This window comes from Pyrgilauda ruficollis, unplaced genomic scaffold, assembly GCF_017590135.1.
Source record: "Pyrgilauda ruficollis isolate IOZ18807 unplaced genomic scaffold, ASM1759013v1 scaffold2, whole genome shotgun sequence".
Classification (NCBI taxonomy): domain Eukaryota; kingdom Metazoa; phylum Chordata; class Aves; order Passeriformes; family Passeridae; genus Pyrgilauda; species Pyrgilauda ruficollis.
In genome coordinates this window covers 24482179-24499458 of record NW_024519206.1, presented here as the reverse complement: position 1 = coordinate 24499458, position 17280 = coordinate 24482179, and the positions used below count along the sequence as shown (strand labels likewise).

Below are 17280 nucleotides of genomic sequence, written 5' to 3'. Positions count from 1 at the left end.
GGGATGATGTCCTCCTTGTACAAAACCTACAGTCATGCAATTCCCTATGCCTGAGACAGGGGCAGCCAGGAGGCCAGAGGTGGGACCCTTGAGAAGAAAACCAGTAGGACAGTCAAGATGAGGATTTTGAGGATAGTGCCTTGGCTGCCTTCCATTCCAGAGGCGTGACTCAGGCAGCAGCAGCAAACTGGAAGAGCTGAAGGCACCCTGGCAGTGCCAGGGACAGGAGGAAATGGGAGCAACAGCTGCTAAGAGCCTGTCAGCCAAAGCCAAAAGATGGATAGAGCTTGAAGGCAGCAGCGACACCCGCTGAGTCAGCAGTCACAGAGACTGGGTGTGAAGTTTGGCCCAGTCCCTGTGGCTTCTCTCCCTGTCTCCTCCATTTTCCTGGGGCAGGAAGGAGGGCAGGATGGTCATGGCAAAACAGAGAGAGGGAGCAGCCTCCCTACAGCCTCCCTTGTGCCTGCACTGCAGCTTCAGCACCATGGGCAGGACAAGCAGGGCTATGCTACGTGGGACTCCTCACAGGCATCGCATGAGCTGCCCACCCAGTGGCTTGGTCTGCACCACCCGGGCACAGCAAGGATTTGGGGAATGCTGCAGCATTTCCAGGGGAGCTCTGCAGACACAGTTTCTTTAACAGCTTACATTTGGGGTTTTAGGCACCTGCAGAACTTAGGTTGACTAGGCTAATATTACAGTTTTGGGAGGAGGGGGTAGGGTTAGTGAATCTTGGGTTTAGAGCTTTTTTAAACAGGCAATCATGCTGGCTCTTTTGTCATAGCTGCCAAATAAAAGTCCAAAAGGCAAAGGCCTTCTGAAAAACATCAGGGTGTTTGGATGCACTGCTTACTCAACCAGCCTCTAGCTGCAAGAGTCTAATTACCAGGCATTACTACCAAAGTTTACACTGGGACAAAGTTTTCCATTTACAGGCAGTTTATCTTTGGAATACAGATAACAGCTACAATTTAGAGAATGTGAAGTGTAGCTGATAGTCACAGCTTCACAGCACGAGATGTGTCAGCACCACTCTCTGGCACTCTGACTACAGGTGTAATGGATTTCCCTGATTATCTCAGCACTGGTGAAAAGGAGTGGGGCAGGTCTGGTGTCCCTGTGCCGCGTTTCTGAGAAGGGAAGTGCGTCCCATGTTTTCATCAAACTTGCCTCAGGATACACATAAACTCACTGATCCTCTCTCTGGAATTTTTCCTCAGCCTCACTCAGCAGGTGAGCAAGCCACCACTCCTTCAGCATGATGAAGATCTTGTTCAACCCACAATTAAAGAAACCCCAACAAATAAACAAACAAAACCACATAGAAGAGCATATGCAGAGTAATATAGCAAAGGACCAGGAAGCATCTTTAAAAGCAGTTACCAAAACAGATCTCCAACTACATCTTAATCTGAATTACTGAATTTAGTAATTACTGAAATTTATATTCAGTCTCCCTAGAACCCACCCATATCAGAAGGAAAAGAGATGGTTTTCCAACTACATGGACATCTAAAACTGGTAGAGGATTTCAGATGACCACCATCTTTCAAGCATTAAGTAAGGAAGATTTTCCAACCTCACCTCCAAGCAGGTGGACAATGAATGTTCAGTCACCAAATGTTCAGTCCATAATGACAATCACTTAAATGATTCTTGCCCTTCCACAAAGATGCAGGTAAGTTAAGATCTCCAGCACACTTTTCTCCTATCATTAAATCCTCTTAGTCTCAGACCTGTTTTAAGGATCTGCTAGAGCAGTAAACCTTTCCTAGGACTTGAAAGCAGTTCAGCCACATTGCAGTTCCTTGACAGAACCCATTTGCTGTACAAGGGGTATCTCCGTGCCAAATAATTTACTTCTTTAAATGCCATTTATACACCTTTATAGAAAAAACAGTCATTTATGCAATCAACCTGAACCACGAGGTCAGATTTTAAAAACCTGCATTGTGCTGTACAGATTATTATTGTCTCTTCATCTCACATTCCACTGCCAACCATAACTCTTGCTTAGTATTACATTAAGGGAAAATACAAGATGCATTTTTAAATATGCTCTTTCACTTTATCAAAATCCCATTGTTTTATCACTGGACTGTTGTCTAGAAATTAGAATTTGTATTACCAGTTGCCTCTCCAAAACCATGACCAAAATTAACGGCAAACAAAATTAACTCTACACCTACAGGTTAAGCCATCCTTCTCCAGCCAGTCTAATTCTTGCAATTGCTATCGAGATTCTTCTTTTTTAAGAAAGAAATACTGTGAGTAGTATGTCTTTCCAAATAAAATTTCTGACCAGAAACATTTTGCAACCCTAAAAATGTATTTAATTTATGGTTTAGTTTGGAAAGAAAGATATGCATTTCCCAGACCATTCTCCCATAGCCAAAAGAGTATATCTAAAGTTAAGAGAATAAACAAAAATAAGTGGATTTGTTACTCTTTTTTTCTTCCTCTACTCACAATATCTGTTCTGTCTGTAGTACATGTCCAAGGTCAAGTATTGGGACCTTTATTTAGCTGAAAATGAATCCTCCTCTTAGCAGGTGTTGCAGCCAGCTCAAATGTCCTCCCACTGTCAAACAAATACTGGTAGTGCTGAACTGAGCTAAAAACTTGCACCCTGTACTAGCTAAATGTGTCATTTTCAAGTTTTAAGGAAAATCCAAATATTTTTTCCACAAAGAAAAACATAATGTTGAAGTTCAACCACTGCAATTTCTGATTTAAGTATAATGTCTGCTATACTTGCACCAGATAGAGTCACACAACAGAAAGCATTGCTATCAAATTAGGACACAAAAATCACACAGAAAAAATATTCATAAATACCTGGGGTTTTCTGGGTACGCACCCCTGTTGCTTTTCTTTTCCACTGCGCCCCTGACAATTCAGTCACCAATTGCCAACCTTGGCTGCCAGCAACTTCTTTCCTAACAGCAGTCAGCTGCCAGCTCTGAGAATAGCAGCTGCCTGTTTCATTAGAGGAGTAGAAACAGCCTGAGTTCTGGAGAGCCCCTCGTTAGCTGAGCCCAGTTACATCTGGTTCTTAATGACCCTTGGGAGCTATCATCTATTTTTATAAAGTAATCTCAGTTAAGTATGATAAAAAACTACCTAGATACTAATTCTATAAATAAATAAATCCAAAATAGAGAGATTCTACAGGTAATTCTAAACAGGTGAATTCTAAATACTAAGAGACAGTAGATACTAATAGATAAATTCTACACAGGTAAATTCTAAGTACTAACAATAAAATGCTAATAAATAAATGAATTGTAAATAGATAGGTAGATTAATTCTAAATAGCTAGATTCTCCTTAAAAAAAAATTTGCTTTTTGACATAGAGGAAGGTGGCTCCAAGCCTTCCTTCAAGGGAGAAGCCAATAGCTGCCAAAAGTAAGACCCAGTCTTTTTCCTATGTTAGTGATCAGAAATTCTGGATTTTAAGCAGTTTAGCCTAAAACAGCCAGGCAAACCTGGCCTCTTTTGGATTTGTCTGGGCAATGCCCCATATAAACAGCATTATTTTATCGCAAATTTTTCCATATATTCTCTGATTTTCCCCAAAGCTGCATTCGTATTTCTACAATGGCAACCTGCAGGCTTGGAGGGATGAGGTGAGGAGGCAACAAAAACTTCCTCTTAAAGGAAAAACATCTTTAGCTGGATCATGAGCCATGTTTGCCAAGTCTTAAGGAGCAATGGCATAAGAATTTCAGATGTACCTACCCTAGCCAGAGGCATTGGCAAAGTCATCCCTGCTATCCCATCACTGACAAGCCCTTCAAAAAAAACAGCACAGCAATTTTTGGGATCACCAATTGACAGCAGTTCAGTGCTGCTCCTTCTCCAGCATCTGCCCTGGAGGACAAGTCTGTTATCCTGGTTTACTAGGAACTCTTCAGCCCATCTCCTGGGATCCATCTGGAATGTTCCTCCATGCAGAAACATTGGGCTCATTCACTAAGTTTTTCTCAGACAAAACATTTATTTAGGACACCACAGAATGGTTTGGGTTGTAAGGGACCTTAAAAACCATAGAGTTCCATCCCCGCAAAAGGAGGGGGGGGATATGCACAAGACAGACTTGGTTTTTGGGGGTACATACAAGAACAGAGTAAGGAGCTGTTTCCACATTGAATTCTGCTTCTGGCAGTACTCCAATCACAATTTGCTTTCCACTCCTTCTCTCAGTTTTGTCAGCACACAGAAGGGACTGCATCTGAACCACAGCAAAAAGTGAGCAACCTGCTTCCAAGAAAGCAAAAGGGAAAAACAGTCTGCTGAGAGAGCTGCTTTCACAAGATGGTAAGGAGCCATTCTGGACCCAGACTCTGGAATGGAAGTGCCTGTCCCTGATAGCCACAACTTCTACATCTGGTATAAAATCATCCATTAATCGTCATTTTAAATATTTTTTTCTGAACATTAATAGCAGTATTGAACATATTCAGGGTAAGCCTGCTGTGTACAGGAGAAGAGAGCTGCAGGAAGGGCATTTGCTTCAACTCATGGTCTCAACCCATCAAAACTCCAGAAAGAGAAAAGAAACTTTAAAAGTAATAGTTGATCAATATTTTATTTAACAAAAAGATCAGTTATCCAACATTTAATGGTATCAAACTCAAAAAAATATTTCACTGCACTTTTTGTAAGAACTGCATTAAAAACCAATACAAAATGTTCTCATCCAACTGAAATACCAATTTTTAGAAAGAGCATCTCAGGGAGCTTATATCCCACATGTACAGATCAAGGAAAGCAAGAAACTAGACACAAAGCTTATAATGGAAATACAACTCCCTGCCCACTCCTCCCTGACAGTGTCTCACTCTGTGTGTTTGTGCTCTTTGCATGCTGTGTACTGAGGGGGATCCCACGGCCTTCCAGAAAATGGGTCTGTTCCGTGTATTTGGTAGGGAGCAGCTCTGCTGCATTTGGTGAGATAACAGGTGACTGCCTCAAGTCACAGAATCTGAGCAGCACTCTCAAAGATGACTTTGTGTTGAGGGCTGGGCCAGAGCGTTAGCACACACAAACAGATGGGTCTGTTCCTTGGTTCTATCACTGTCTGTCTGTTTGTTTGCCACTGCAGACTGCTCTGCTGTACTCCTTAATCTATCAATTCCCAAAATAGGAGACAGAAGCCCAACACAAAACCAACTGTGTCCAGTATTTATGACAGCATTTGGGCCCTGTATGTTAATATTTAATGTCTAACAAAACTATAAATAAGGTTGTGACTAGAAAGGTTTTGGAATGACTGATGGGAACACTGGCCAGCAAGAGTCAAGGTTACTAATTCAGGTCAGTACAGATGGTAGGAAGCTTTTATTCTGTGAAGTAAAAACCCAACACATACACAGTATCAATTCTAGGTCTGTTTAATTTAAGTCACAGCTTATGTAAATTATGCAATGGCACAGCCATGTTTCTGCAATTTGCAAATCAGATTTTGTGCTGGCAAAAATCCATGTGAGTTTGGTTGTTACTGGGAAGAGTGCTCATGCCTTCTGAAAGGAACTGGGATCAACAGCTGACAACTTTTACAGGTTATTGTTACAGGGAATATTTTGGTTCATTTTCCTACACAAATATTTCTGATACAGAAGGTTTTTTAAAACTCTTTTAAAAGCACTTTGTAGGTTTTCTTTCTACCATCCACCCAACCGACCGTGAATTGTTCATTGAGAACTTTGGATCTTCAGCATAAAAGCAGACCCCACACACACATGTGGTTCACGGCACCACATACAGCAGGACACACCTGTCTATACATCCCACATTGAGGCACTTAACACTTTTTTCAGATACACCTAACAATTCCAACTGAAAATCTGTTCCTATTTTAACAGCCTACCCACACCCAGGCAGAGGCAGACACAGGCTATCCGAGGGCTATCCTTCCAAACCATGCTTGCCAAAACTCCTTCGGGTACACGTTTGAACAGTAGGTCAGCTCAGGATTCTTGGTTTTTTCCTTATCTTTACAGTTCATCGTGCTCCTCTTTGGCCTCCTGATCTTTCAACTTGAATTCTTCAGCAGTAACTTTACCATTTCCATCCCGGTCTTGATTGGTGAACATATTTTTAACAATCTTGTCAAAATCAAAGCCAGGAGCTAATTTTCCCTTGCCAGTATCAACTTGAGTTTGGATGTACTCTGAAAACTAAAAGGAGGGGGGAAGGAGAAGAAAACAGCTCACAGTGAAAAGGACATTTGAAAATGAAGAGCATCCAGCATTTTACTACTTATTAAGTGTACATAGGACACTGTTACTACCCTATAAAGTTACCACCCAAACTGAACTAATTAGAACAGACACTTGAGGTTAAATGTGTGGAGCTCAGCAGGGATTTCCTCACTCATTCCAGTGGGTTTTGGACCCATAACAAGAAAAGTTCTTTTTCATAATTTAGGAGGAAGATGGGTTGGACAGCTGGGCACAGTAACAGCTCTATACAGATGGAGGGCAGTAATTCTGCACGGCAATACATGAAGCTCACACTGTAAAACAGAAACCCACCTGCATCTTAGAGGGAGCAACACACAAGAATGATTGCTGATGTGGACAGCAACAGCCTCACCCTACCTCCTTCTCTAAACCAGTAAAAGCTTTTTTCTTCTCTGCAAAAACAGATATGAAGGTAAGCATAAGAGAGAAGATGGAGATGGAAGGAAAACAAAGAGGTGTAAGAGAGTGCTAGGAAAAGGGAAAACAAGAATTCGATTTTACCATATTAGGTTTCTAAATCCTCAAAGGCATTTCATGCTGTTCCACAGGGCCGCAGCCTGCCCTGTGAGCACTGCAGGCAACATCACTCTAGGGAGAAAAGAAGGGACAAAGAAGAAAAGACAAAACAGAAGGATAGAGAAAGGTGACAAAGAAGACTTCAGAAGAGAATAAAAAATAGAATTTGAGTTAAAAGAAAAGGCAGAGGAACATCTCACAGAGGTTTATGTTATCAGAGGTGGTATGGCAAAAGCAAGTGGCTTTCAACTGGGGCACACAATGACATCCTCACAATGCAGATTTTAAAAGCAAGGAAGAAGAACTGGCCTGCACAGCACACAATTCACATGTGTAAGGAGTGGCCACTCGCACTGCCAGGCTCCAGAAGAGATTAGACAGTTCCTGGATGCATTGCTGCAGGCTCAGCTTTGGCTCAAGAATTCACCACACACTGCCAATTAACACTGAGACAGAACCAAGAAGGCTGATACAGCAAAGAAATGTTGGATACCAACTCTGCCTCTTGCACTTATGTCCTAAGGATTTGTTGTTGACCAAGGAAACCACAATAGAAAGTGATCTTATGCAGTATGGCCATTCAGTATGGCCACAGTCCTTTTTGCTTTAACTCTAAAGCTGAATAGCCATGTTTTAGCTGATACCCTGCCTCCCTGTTCCCTTGATGACAAACACTATTCCAGAAGGAGAAGGGAAGAAAATGAGGCAAGACTCCATCCTTCAACACTGGCATTGATAGTGGTAGAAGAAAACCACTGCAGGTGTTTACATCATCTCAGCTTACCTCCTCCAAAAGAACCTCTCCATCATGATTCTGATCTATTTCTTCAAAAAGGTTGGGAGAGACTTCCCCATTCCATACAAACATGTATCCTTCAGGCAAGCCAGACACCAATTCCAGCAGTTCGATGTCGAAAACTAATACAGCACTACCAGGCACTTCTCCTTCTGTCACAACAAATGACAAAGAGGGGTATTTATTCTCACTTACATTGAAGGGGATATTTCCTTTTAATCCACAATTAAATTTATCTTCCTGCTCCAAAAGGCACTTCTCTAGTGTGATCCCTAGCCCATCAAATCTTCCTGATCACTTCACCAAGAGTGATCATAAAAGGAACCTTTCATAATAAAACTTGAGGCACTGGAACAGATTGCCCACAGAAGCATGGATGCCCTATTCCTAGGAATGTTCAAGGCCAGGTTGGGGTGGGGCCCTGAGCAAACTGTTCCAGTGGAAGGTGTCTACCCATGGCAGGGGGGTTGGAACTAGCTGATCTTTAAGGTCCCTTGCAATCCAAACCATTCTATAATTCCGTGATTCAAACTGCATCCTTTTTTTTTACTTTCAAAAACTACACTTGTGGGAATAATCCATTTTCCTTTATCTCACCAATACACTGTGTATCAGCGTCCTGCTGTGTGACTCTACAGCTGGGGATATTACCTCAGGGAAACCATGGAAGGTGTTTAATTTAGTCTTGAAAAAGAAAAATCAAGCTCACCTCGAATCTGTTTTCAAGAGACTGCAAACAAGCAATTTCTTTGGATAGCCGGGTATAAACCAACACAGTAACAAATCATGCAATGTTTCAGAACGTGTATCAAACGTACCCGGAACAATGGCAAATACTTATGACAAGTATTTTACACAGCAGACTTTTCATGTTATGAGGAAATTTTTAATTTTTTAAGTATGGCTAAGCAATTACATATAATGTATAATAGATATAATCTTGTATAAACCATTGTATATATATTAAACTCCCAATTTTTCACAGAAAACAGGTACAAGTGGAAATATATTCTTATCTCTTAACGCAAATTAATTCTCCATTAAGCTCTGCATGTGATGCCTGACAGTCTTTATAAACTACAAACTGTTCTGAAGCTATTCAAAGAACCCAGCTATTTATGCAACTGTTTCCATACACATCAGAAATTGGTGATCTTGGTGATCTCATGATAGACTCCTTTCCCTCAAACTTTTAACCAGCAAGACCAGAAATAACGTACCTGGACATAAAAGTTCTTGTCACTTCTATATCATTCTTTTTATTACTGCTGTCCATGTCATTAAAAATTGATAAGCCTTAATGCCCTAAAGCTGCCTCAAAATGTATTTGTGTTGGGAGTTTTAACTGCACCAATACACTGTTTCACATCCATCTTACACTCGGTTTATGTATTAGGGCTGACCAGTCCCCTGCAGCTGTCTCCTGAATAACATGCCACATGTCCACATACAAGCACCCAACTCCCTATCATGGAAAACTGTGTTTGCATCCCTCTGCAACACCAGACTTGCCTGGAGCTTTCTGTTCTGAGAAAGCAACATTACTGGGGGCACGTGCTCCCTTTTGTACTCTGACGGTCTTTCTGTTGGCCACAGCAGCAGCATGATTTGAAATGCAACACAGACAGCATGTCCACTGGGGAACAGGGAAGAGGGGGAGTGTCTAAAATAAGGACATGAAAAACCTCTAAAAAAATCCACTTAAGCAGCTAATAAAACATGCATGCCTGTGTTTCAGTCACCCTAGAGATGTTAAGTGCATGTGCACTCACCAACACCATCTTCTCCATAGCCGAGGTGAGGTGGGATAACGACTGTCCGCCGCTCCCCAACACACATGTCCTGAAGGCCCATGTCCATCCCCAACACCACCTGACCAGATCCCAGAACTATGTTGTAGGTCTTGCCAAGGCTGTGTCTGGAAAGGAAGGAAAAATAAAATAAATTTTAAAATCAGCATAAAATAGAAAATTTCTGTTGTTCGAAATTACCACGGAAGTAGCAGTTTCTAGTAGTGTCCTGTCATTGTCAAAAATTAACTTAATACCCAATGCTTTGTTCTACCAAACAGTTACCTGAATTTGTTCTCAAGTTACAGCCAGCACCAAACAGACAAGTCCTCTGGCACTAAAATTACAGGCTTCTTGGATGAAATCAAATTAAAATCATTAATTGTGCCAATTACAACTCCAAGGTATTTTATCTTGAAATAAGGGCTTTTGCCTTTCACATATTTGTAACTGTTGTAATTGGACTTTTCAGCAGATGTAAGAATTCCAGATGTACATTCATCCCAGTACCACCAACTCCATAGAGGGATCTGAGTGCATTCTCATGGATCAGCCATCTCTTTAATGAAATCAGTCACTGTAATGTAGTAGCTATTAGCACGAATAACTACTACTACTGCTATTTAACCATATTAAATTTTGAATTATACCTTGCTGCCTGTGGCTTATTTCTAAAATTAGAAAATACCACCAGTTAAAAGCCCAGAAGTCGAACATATATTGTGATATTAAAGGCAGAGTGTGCAGCATTAAGGCTCTTTATTCTGTTGGTTGCCTTTCTTTGGTTATTTGGCTTGGCTGTGCCTCTGCAGGACATGCTTGTACAACACAGTATTATTTGGAAAGAAAACAATTCAGTGGCTAAGAGGTCAGCCTTAAAATTAGGAGCACATGATTCATGATCTTTCATTCTCAAAAAACTGCTGTGAGTAAGATGGTCTTGACATCCCTTGGTTCCTGCTACAAAATGGAAATTGAGCATTCCTGACATAGAAACTGTTTTGAATCCAAACACGTCACTTGTATACATCCTTGCCTACAGCATAGCAGCACGTGCTCCAAATTAAGGCAGCTTTTCAGCTCTGCAAGCTATTGTGTACACTGTGAAACTTATGAGCTACTTCCTGTGTTAATTATAACCTGGTTAAAAATAGCTTTTCCCAACTTCCCTTCCAAAATATAAAATGTTGTTTGGATGACTTGCACTATTCAAACGATTAAGGCAAAAAGAAAAGGAAGCTAACAGAAATACTCTTGTAGCTGTGTGCCAGGCTCACTTCAGTGCTACAGGAGACAGACTGGAGCAAATCTTTTGCTTCCCTCATAAATCTACTGCCAAGAGAGAGGAGGAAAAGACATATTATCCTCACAGTTACAATCAAGGCCTCTGACAGTTTCTCCATGCTGACACTTAAAGCCACACTACAATACAGGAGCAGCAATGTGTGCTACAGACATGACAGGTGACCATTTACTATAAACCACACTCAAGGTATCTTTAACAAGACCACAACAACAGACCTCTCTCAGGAGCACTGAATCAGAGACAATAATACAGAGCACAAATCCTACTCAAGAAACTGAACAAACCTGGACAGTTCATTCATGGTGAGACCTGTGTTGTCCTGGCATGACTCACCCAGACACTTGAACTGGCCCATTTAAACAGAATGCCATGCAACAAGTTTCATCACTCCACACATACTGTTTACTTTCTTCACCAACACACTGCTACATCCTTTTTGTTCTTGGTTCTCTCATCATGCTATGACAGATTGCCTTAAAAGTCTCCTCCTCTTATGCACCTTTGCCAGGCAGCCATAAAGAGAAGAATACATTCTACATAAATACTCATTAAAAAAAAAAATAAAATAAAAGTCTTTATTCCCTGCTAGCTTCCTTTGCAGGGAATTCATTCTTGCCTTCTCTGATGCTGGGAGAATTTTCCTTACAAGATCATTCAAATACCTACGTGGAGTCCAGCAAGGTTCCATCCAGGAGCGAAGCATTGTAGTGGTATTTCAGGTAATCTCCCTTCCTGCTCAGTACGGTGCAGTTGGAAGGTTTGTAGTGAACAGTAATGCTGACCGAATCCGAGGGGTTGTGGAAGTCCACCACGTGGATGTCAAACACCAGCACTGCAGATCCTGGAATCTTTCCTAAACAGGAAGCAAATTAGACAAACAGAGAAAGAAATGGTACCCAAACAGGCAGATGATGTCCAGGTACTGCACCCTGTAGGAATATGCACTCCTGCTGCGCCTGCTACTGAGTCATTTTGCTCTTCTCATTCAGAATTAAAGGATGTGACAGATGCAAGCTGCATCCAGTGTAGGAAAGACAACCAGTGAGAAAGCACTAAGCATGTACTCCATTCAATGGTGAAGGAAAAACTTTTGTTACCCTGAATTTTAAAATTATGCACAAATGAAGCAATAGCCATGTATTTCCTGGGACTATCCTAAATAACTCAATTGTGTTTCACGTACCAATTCAACACTGATCATCAAAATTCTCAAGAACTCTTGTTTCAAGGAACGTCATTAAATGTAAAAGGATACAGTTCCTTAAAATACCCTAAAAGCAGGCAACTTCTTCCCCCTCTTCCCAGGATTATGTGCATTACCAGGATTAACAAAACACATCCAGGCCTAGGATTGGGGTTTGTCAGTAAGGAGTCTAATTCCAAATCATCAGCATGGAACTTGCATTCCCACAAGAAAGGCTTTTTTTCTAAATCACTTATCCAAGTAACATCCCAGGACGCACTTTTTGAAACACCAGCCACAACGCTGTGATCAGCTAGAAGAGTTATCACATTCAGCCTCTCCCAGCTATCTGTTTAGACAGCAATGAGTTTTCCCAAAGAAATGTTAATTGTATGTTACATATACGTGGTTACTTCACCGCTGTTACATGCATCCATCATTACGGAGGTGGCTTAGAAGTCCACAAAACCTGTGGCTGTGGAAGGAATGGGGAAGAAAACTTTACGTGATGAACTCCCTCCGGATAGAGAGTTTAAGACATGCAGCAAGGAAGATCGCACACTGCAGAGCTCCTGGCATCCAAGTACCAGTCTGCCTGAAACACCAACTACCCAAATGAGTTCAGGCTACCAGTTACATGTGAGATTGTTCTGTATTTTATTGTCCTACCTATTTAGCTAATCAAAATAATCCTGCAAATTCTGGATGTGGTCTTGTCAGTTTGATAATGAAGAAAATAATGAACTAATTAATAAACCTTTCAAATGCCAGGAAAACGAAAATACAGACAGATTAACTAAGTAATAAAGGTTTAACTACAGAAGATTTGAATGCAAAGCCAAGCTCACCTCTCCCTTCTTCTCCATATCCAAGATGAGGGGGGATTATTATTCTTCTTTTTTCACCAGTGCATACACCTAGCAAGCCTTCATCCATTCCAGCAATCACATAACCTTTCCCAACATAGGTGTCGTATGTACGGTTTCGGGAATAACTACGGAAAATATTTGCATTTCAGCAGTGTCAGGTGCACTCAAGAAATCACGGGCTCTTGCAATAGCTCTGCAACACAATTCTTAAACCATTTAAGGTCAAACACACAGTCATTAACCAGCACCAGGGAGGCACAAAGGAACTACGTTCCATGAATCCAGGCCACCAAGTTTCATCAGTCAGTAACACACGGGTCACTGATTACCCAGCACTGAGACCCTGGCTAGTGAACAGCCAGCAGATTTGCAAATTCATTTCTACTGTATCTAGAAAGAAAAATCACACTTATTTATGTATTTTAAATGAAACAGAAAACAGGTTTTGACAAGTAACTGAAAAAAAAGAAGGTTTACTCCTTTAAAATTTCCTCTGCCCTGAAACTACTTTAATAAGCACTTATCAACTAGCTATGGTTGATAAGCGCTTCATTTTCATGAGACACCCTGCAGACTACCTCATTTTGCAACCACAGCTATGTAGTTCAACTACTAGAAGGAGCACGTGGGATAACTAGGTTCTCATGGGATGCTCAATATTAAAATGAGTCACAACAACAAAACCATATCAACACTTCAGCCAGCCACTTAACACACAGGTGGCAGGACCTGCTTCAACACCTCATGATAGAACAAAACAAGGCTACAACTACAAATGATGTTTCTTACGTGGGCATGACGGTCTTCTGCCCTTCTTCAAGGCGTGTTACACAAAGGCACAGCCCAAGAAGGAGAAGGCAGAAAGGTTTTAGTTCATCTTTACAAGGTAGTTCTGGGAAAGAATTAAACCAATACAAGACCAGACCCTGATGTAATTCAGAGGGTTTATTCAACTGCTCTAAGTCCAGACAGCCTTGGCTGAGCTGCCCAGGGCAGTTCTGAAGCCGAATATTTCAAAGTAAAAAGGCAAAGGAAAATATTATTAGAGCTCTCAACCCCAGCCATCCCGAGAGCTTTTGGCATGCTCCTTGTACTAGTGAGAAACGTTGTCCTGGATAGCTCCAGGGTTTTCAATCCCTATTGTTAGCAGCTCTGTTTCTCCATTTATAAATTCTGGAGGAGGTCAGGATACCATGTTTTAGTGAACAAGCTCTCTAACAACTCTCAGCACTTCAGAATGATGTAGAGGCTGCTGTTGACAAAGCATTTATTACTATATCTTGACAACAACCCTCATATAAATACTACAGCTATTTTCAAAAACTGATTAGTTACTGGGGAAGATACTCATATCTCAAAAAATATAAATAGGTACACTGTGGATAAGCTGTGAGTTCTTAACTTATAAGCTTTCACAAATTGTAAATCAAGGTCTACAGAGATGGCTGCTGAGTAGTGCTAAACATTTTTCACTGAGCTTATTTTGTAAAACACTTTACATTGGCTCATTCTCACCTCCTTTTAGCTACTTCTGCCAACTGTTCTGAAAGCTGGAGTGGGATAGTAAAGTACTGTTCCACTAAAAGCAGCCCAGGTCACAGAAATCTACAAGGATATTACTCATATGATTCTGTACACGAGGCTCATGTTCCCATAGAGCTTTGAATTTACTGTCACAGGAATCCCTCCCCCTGTACCACAGAAAGCCCTATTATTGAATTCTGCAGTCCTATAATTCAGTCTTGAAAGACATCAGCCTTCAAAATGCAAGAAGTTTCCAAGTATAAATATGACAAACCTCACACTAGCCACTAGCACACTGACTCACAATTCTCAGGACATAAAATGGCATCATAATAATTTTCTCTCTCTTCAGTGGTATTACCTGTTTGGCAGATAAACCCTATGGTGCAGAATCTTCAGGCTTGTGTGCCTAAAGCACTTGGCTTCACTGGGTGGGCCACTACCCCTAGATGGCGTCTGTGACAATGACATGGCACAAAACAGCTCTTTTCCTTCCCATATGGAAAATTTTTTATGAGTCTTTTAAAAAGACTCCACGTCCACTCAAAATTTTCAGAAAGGAAGGAAAAGCAAATAACTGTGTTTGAACATATTACAGACACGACAGATCAGTCAAACTGGAAATGCAGTCTGTAGAGTTGAATGTTTTGGTTACCTGGAATCAAATAATGTGCCATCCAAAAGTGTGCCATTGTAATGGTATCGCAGAAAGTCTCCTGTCTGGCTTCTCCGCTCACAAGATTCAGGCACGAGCTGGTTCTCAATAGCAATACCATCCTTGGGGTTATGTAGATCCAGCAAAACCACATCAAAGACAAGGGAAGCTTGGCCAGGGATCTCCTTACCTACAAAAGTGTTAGAGCAGAAAATTGGTGAGAAACAGCAGGTGTTCTAGCAGAAACTTAAACATGTTTGTTGAAGAAAAGTAATGTATTGCCAAATATCAAGCACCTCCCCTCCCACAATAAATTAGAATAATGGATTATTTGAGTTGGAAGGGACTCACTTCAATCATCAGTCCAACTCCTGGTCCTGCACAGGGCACCCCAAGAGTCACATCATGGGCCTGAAAGCATTGTCCAAGCACTTCCTGAATTCTGTCAGGCTGTCAGGCTGTGACCACTTCCCTGGAGAGCCTGTTACAGTGCCCAGCCACTCTCAGAGTGAGGAAACTCTTCCTAACATTCAATCCAAACCTCCTCTGACAGAACTTCAGAGGTCCTATCACTTGTCACCAGAGAAGAGCTCAGTGCCTACCGCTCCTGTTCCCCTCATGGGGAAGCTGCAGACTGCAGCGAGGCCTCCCCTCAGTCTTCTCCAGGCTGAACAGACCAAGTGACCTCAGCTGCTTTCTGCACTGCTTCCCCTCAAGGCCCTCTACCACCATCACTGCCCTCCTTTGGACTCTCTGCAATAGCTTAATGTCTTTCTTATATTTTTGCACGCAAAACTGCACTCAGCACTTGAGGTGAGGCTGCCCCAGTGCAGAGCAGAGCAGGACAATCCCCTCCCTTGCCCAGCTGTCCATGCTGTGCCTGATGCTCCCCAGGTTTGCCCTCCTGGCTGCCAGGGCACTGCTGACTCATGTCCAACTTGCCATCCACCAGGAGCCCCAGGTCCCTTCCCACAGTGCTGCTCTCCAGCCTCTCATTCCCCAGTCTGTGCACACAACCAGGGTTGCCCCATCCCAGGTGCAGAATCCAGTTTGCTTAATTTCATATAGCTGTGATTGCCCAGTCCTCTAATTTATCCAGGTCTCTCTGCAAATTTGCTTCTAGTCAGCCATTTTTTGGTTCAGGGTTTTTTTTTTAACTGAATTCTCCAAATGAGTAATTTTCTTCTATTCCCACAGTGATGGCATTGCCTCACTGAAAACAAAGGCTCTTCAGTTAATGGTAGCCTCACAGTTAATGGTAATGAAGCCACAGAAGGGGTATGAAACCTTGTACATCACAGGCACATCCTTAAACATCAGAGCAGAGAGAGAATATAAGGAAAAGTCACAAACTACACCTAACTGCCCCATTATTTAACATGGGGACATCTATGTATGATCTGCAGGCTGCACAGTCTCACAAGACAATCTATTTTGTAGTTACCACTAGGGCATTTGTTAAGAAAAAACAACAAAACCCATCTGGAATTAAAAATACATTTAACATATTTTTTCTTAAAATTCTTCTGCTTTCTATGGCAGTCTAAAGGATTATATAGTCACCCGTCTTCAAGTGTTTGGTGCCACTAGACATTAATCACAGATTATATTCCCTGACTGAAATAAAATTTCAGTATATAAATACTACAGTTGTATCAACAGTATGTCTGTTAAGCAGTGTCTCTCTGAACAGGGCAATAATTTAAAATACAGAAAGTTTGTTTTAAAATATGCATGACTTGGGATTGAAAAAAAGAGGAACAACTAAAGGAATAACTTTTACCATCTCCATCTTCTCCATATGCCAGGAAAGGCGGTATTGTGATAATGCGCTTCTCCCCTACGCACATTCCCAAGAGACCCTGGTCCATACCAGGAATCAGCCATCCGATTCCCACGTAGGTATCGTAAGTTCGCATCCGATTATGGCTAAACATGAAAAAGGAAAAAAAAATCACAACCAAATGTCAGACAGGAAAGAACAATATTAACCTTTAAATCCACATACTATGTGGATTTGTGTGTAAATGTGTATGTGTAACTCATAACTTGCTAGTCCAAAAGTATCTGTCCTTCATTTGCCAAGGGCTGGCTGGGAAGTTTTCCAGAGTGCCTAGCTATGTCAGGAACCTCACAGAGGCTTTGGAAAGTAGCTCTCAGGCAGCTGTTACTAAAGCATCGTTTTCCACTGGGTTCTAATGAAGCACAGATGCTGTACACTTAAAATCTCAGTAAGAAAGTGTTAGTGGCTCACTTTCATTACAAACCCTGCTAAGTTTACAAAACTTGTATGTAATCTGAACAGCTATACTTGTTATAGAGACTTTTAACTGACTTCAATAAATAGTAATATACATACAGGGAACGAAATTTAGAATTTAAAAAGCATCCG

General features: G+C 41.4%; 1 protein-coding gene across 4 annotated transcripts in view; it reads right to left on the bottom strand.

Annotated features, from left to right (window-relative positions):
* FKBP9 (FKBP prolyl isomerase 9) overlaps positions 1-17280 on the bottom strand; it is a 43989-nt gene that overhangs the window by 21317 nt on the left and 5392 nt on the right. Inside the window, exons 4-10 of one of the 4 annotated variants that reach the window (XM_041466710.1) lie at positions 16672-16817; positions 14889-15078; positions 12689-12834; positions 11324-11510; positions 9334-9479; positions 7550-7713; positions 5382-6183 (exon numbers count right to left, since the gene is read on the bottom strand). In XM_041466710.1, coding sequence (XP_041322644.1) covers positions 6001-6183; positions 7550-7713; positions 9334-9479; positions 11324-11510; positions 12689-12834; positions 14889-15078; positions 16672-16817 — 1162 coding nt within the window. In that variant the 3' untranslated portion in view covers positions 5382-6000. Of the gene's footprint in view, positions 1-5381; positions 6184-6750; positions 6838-7549; positions 7714-9333; positions 9480-11323; positions 11511-12688; positions 12835-14888; positions 15079-16671; positions 16818-17280 lie in introns of those variants that run through there. The other 3 variants (XM_041466712.1, XM_041466713.1, XM_041466714.1) reach the window with 3 other exon arrangements.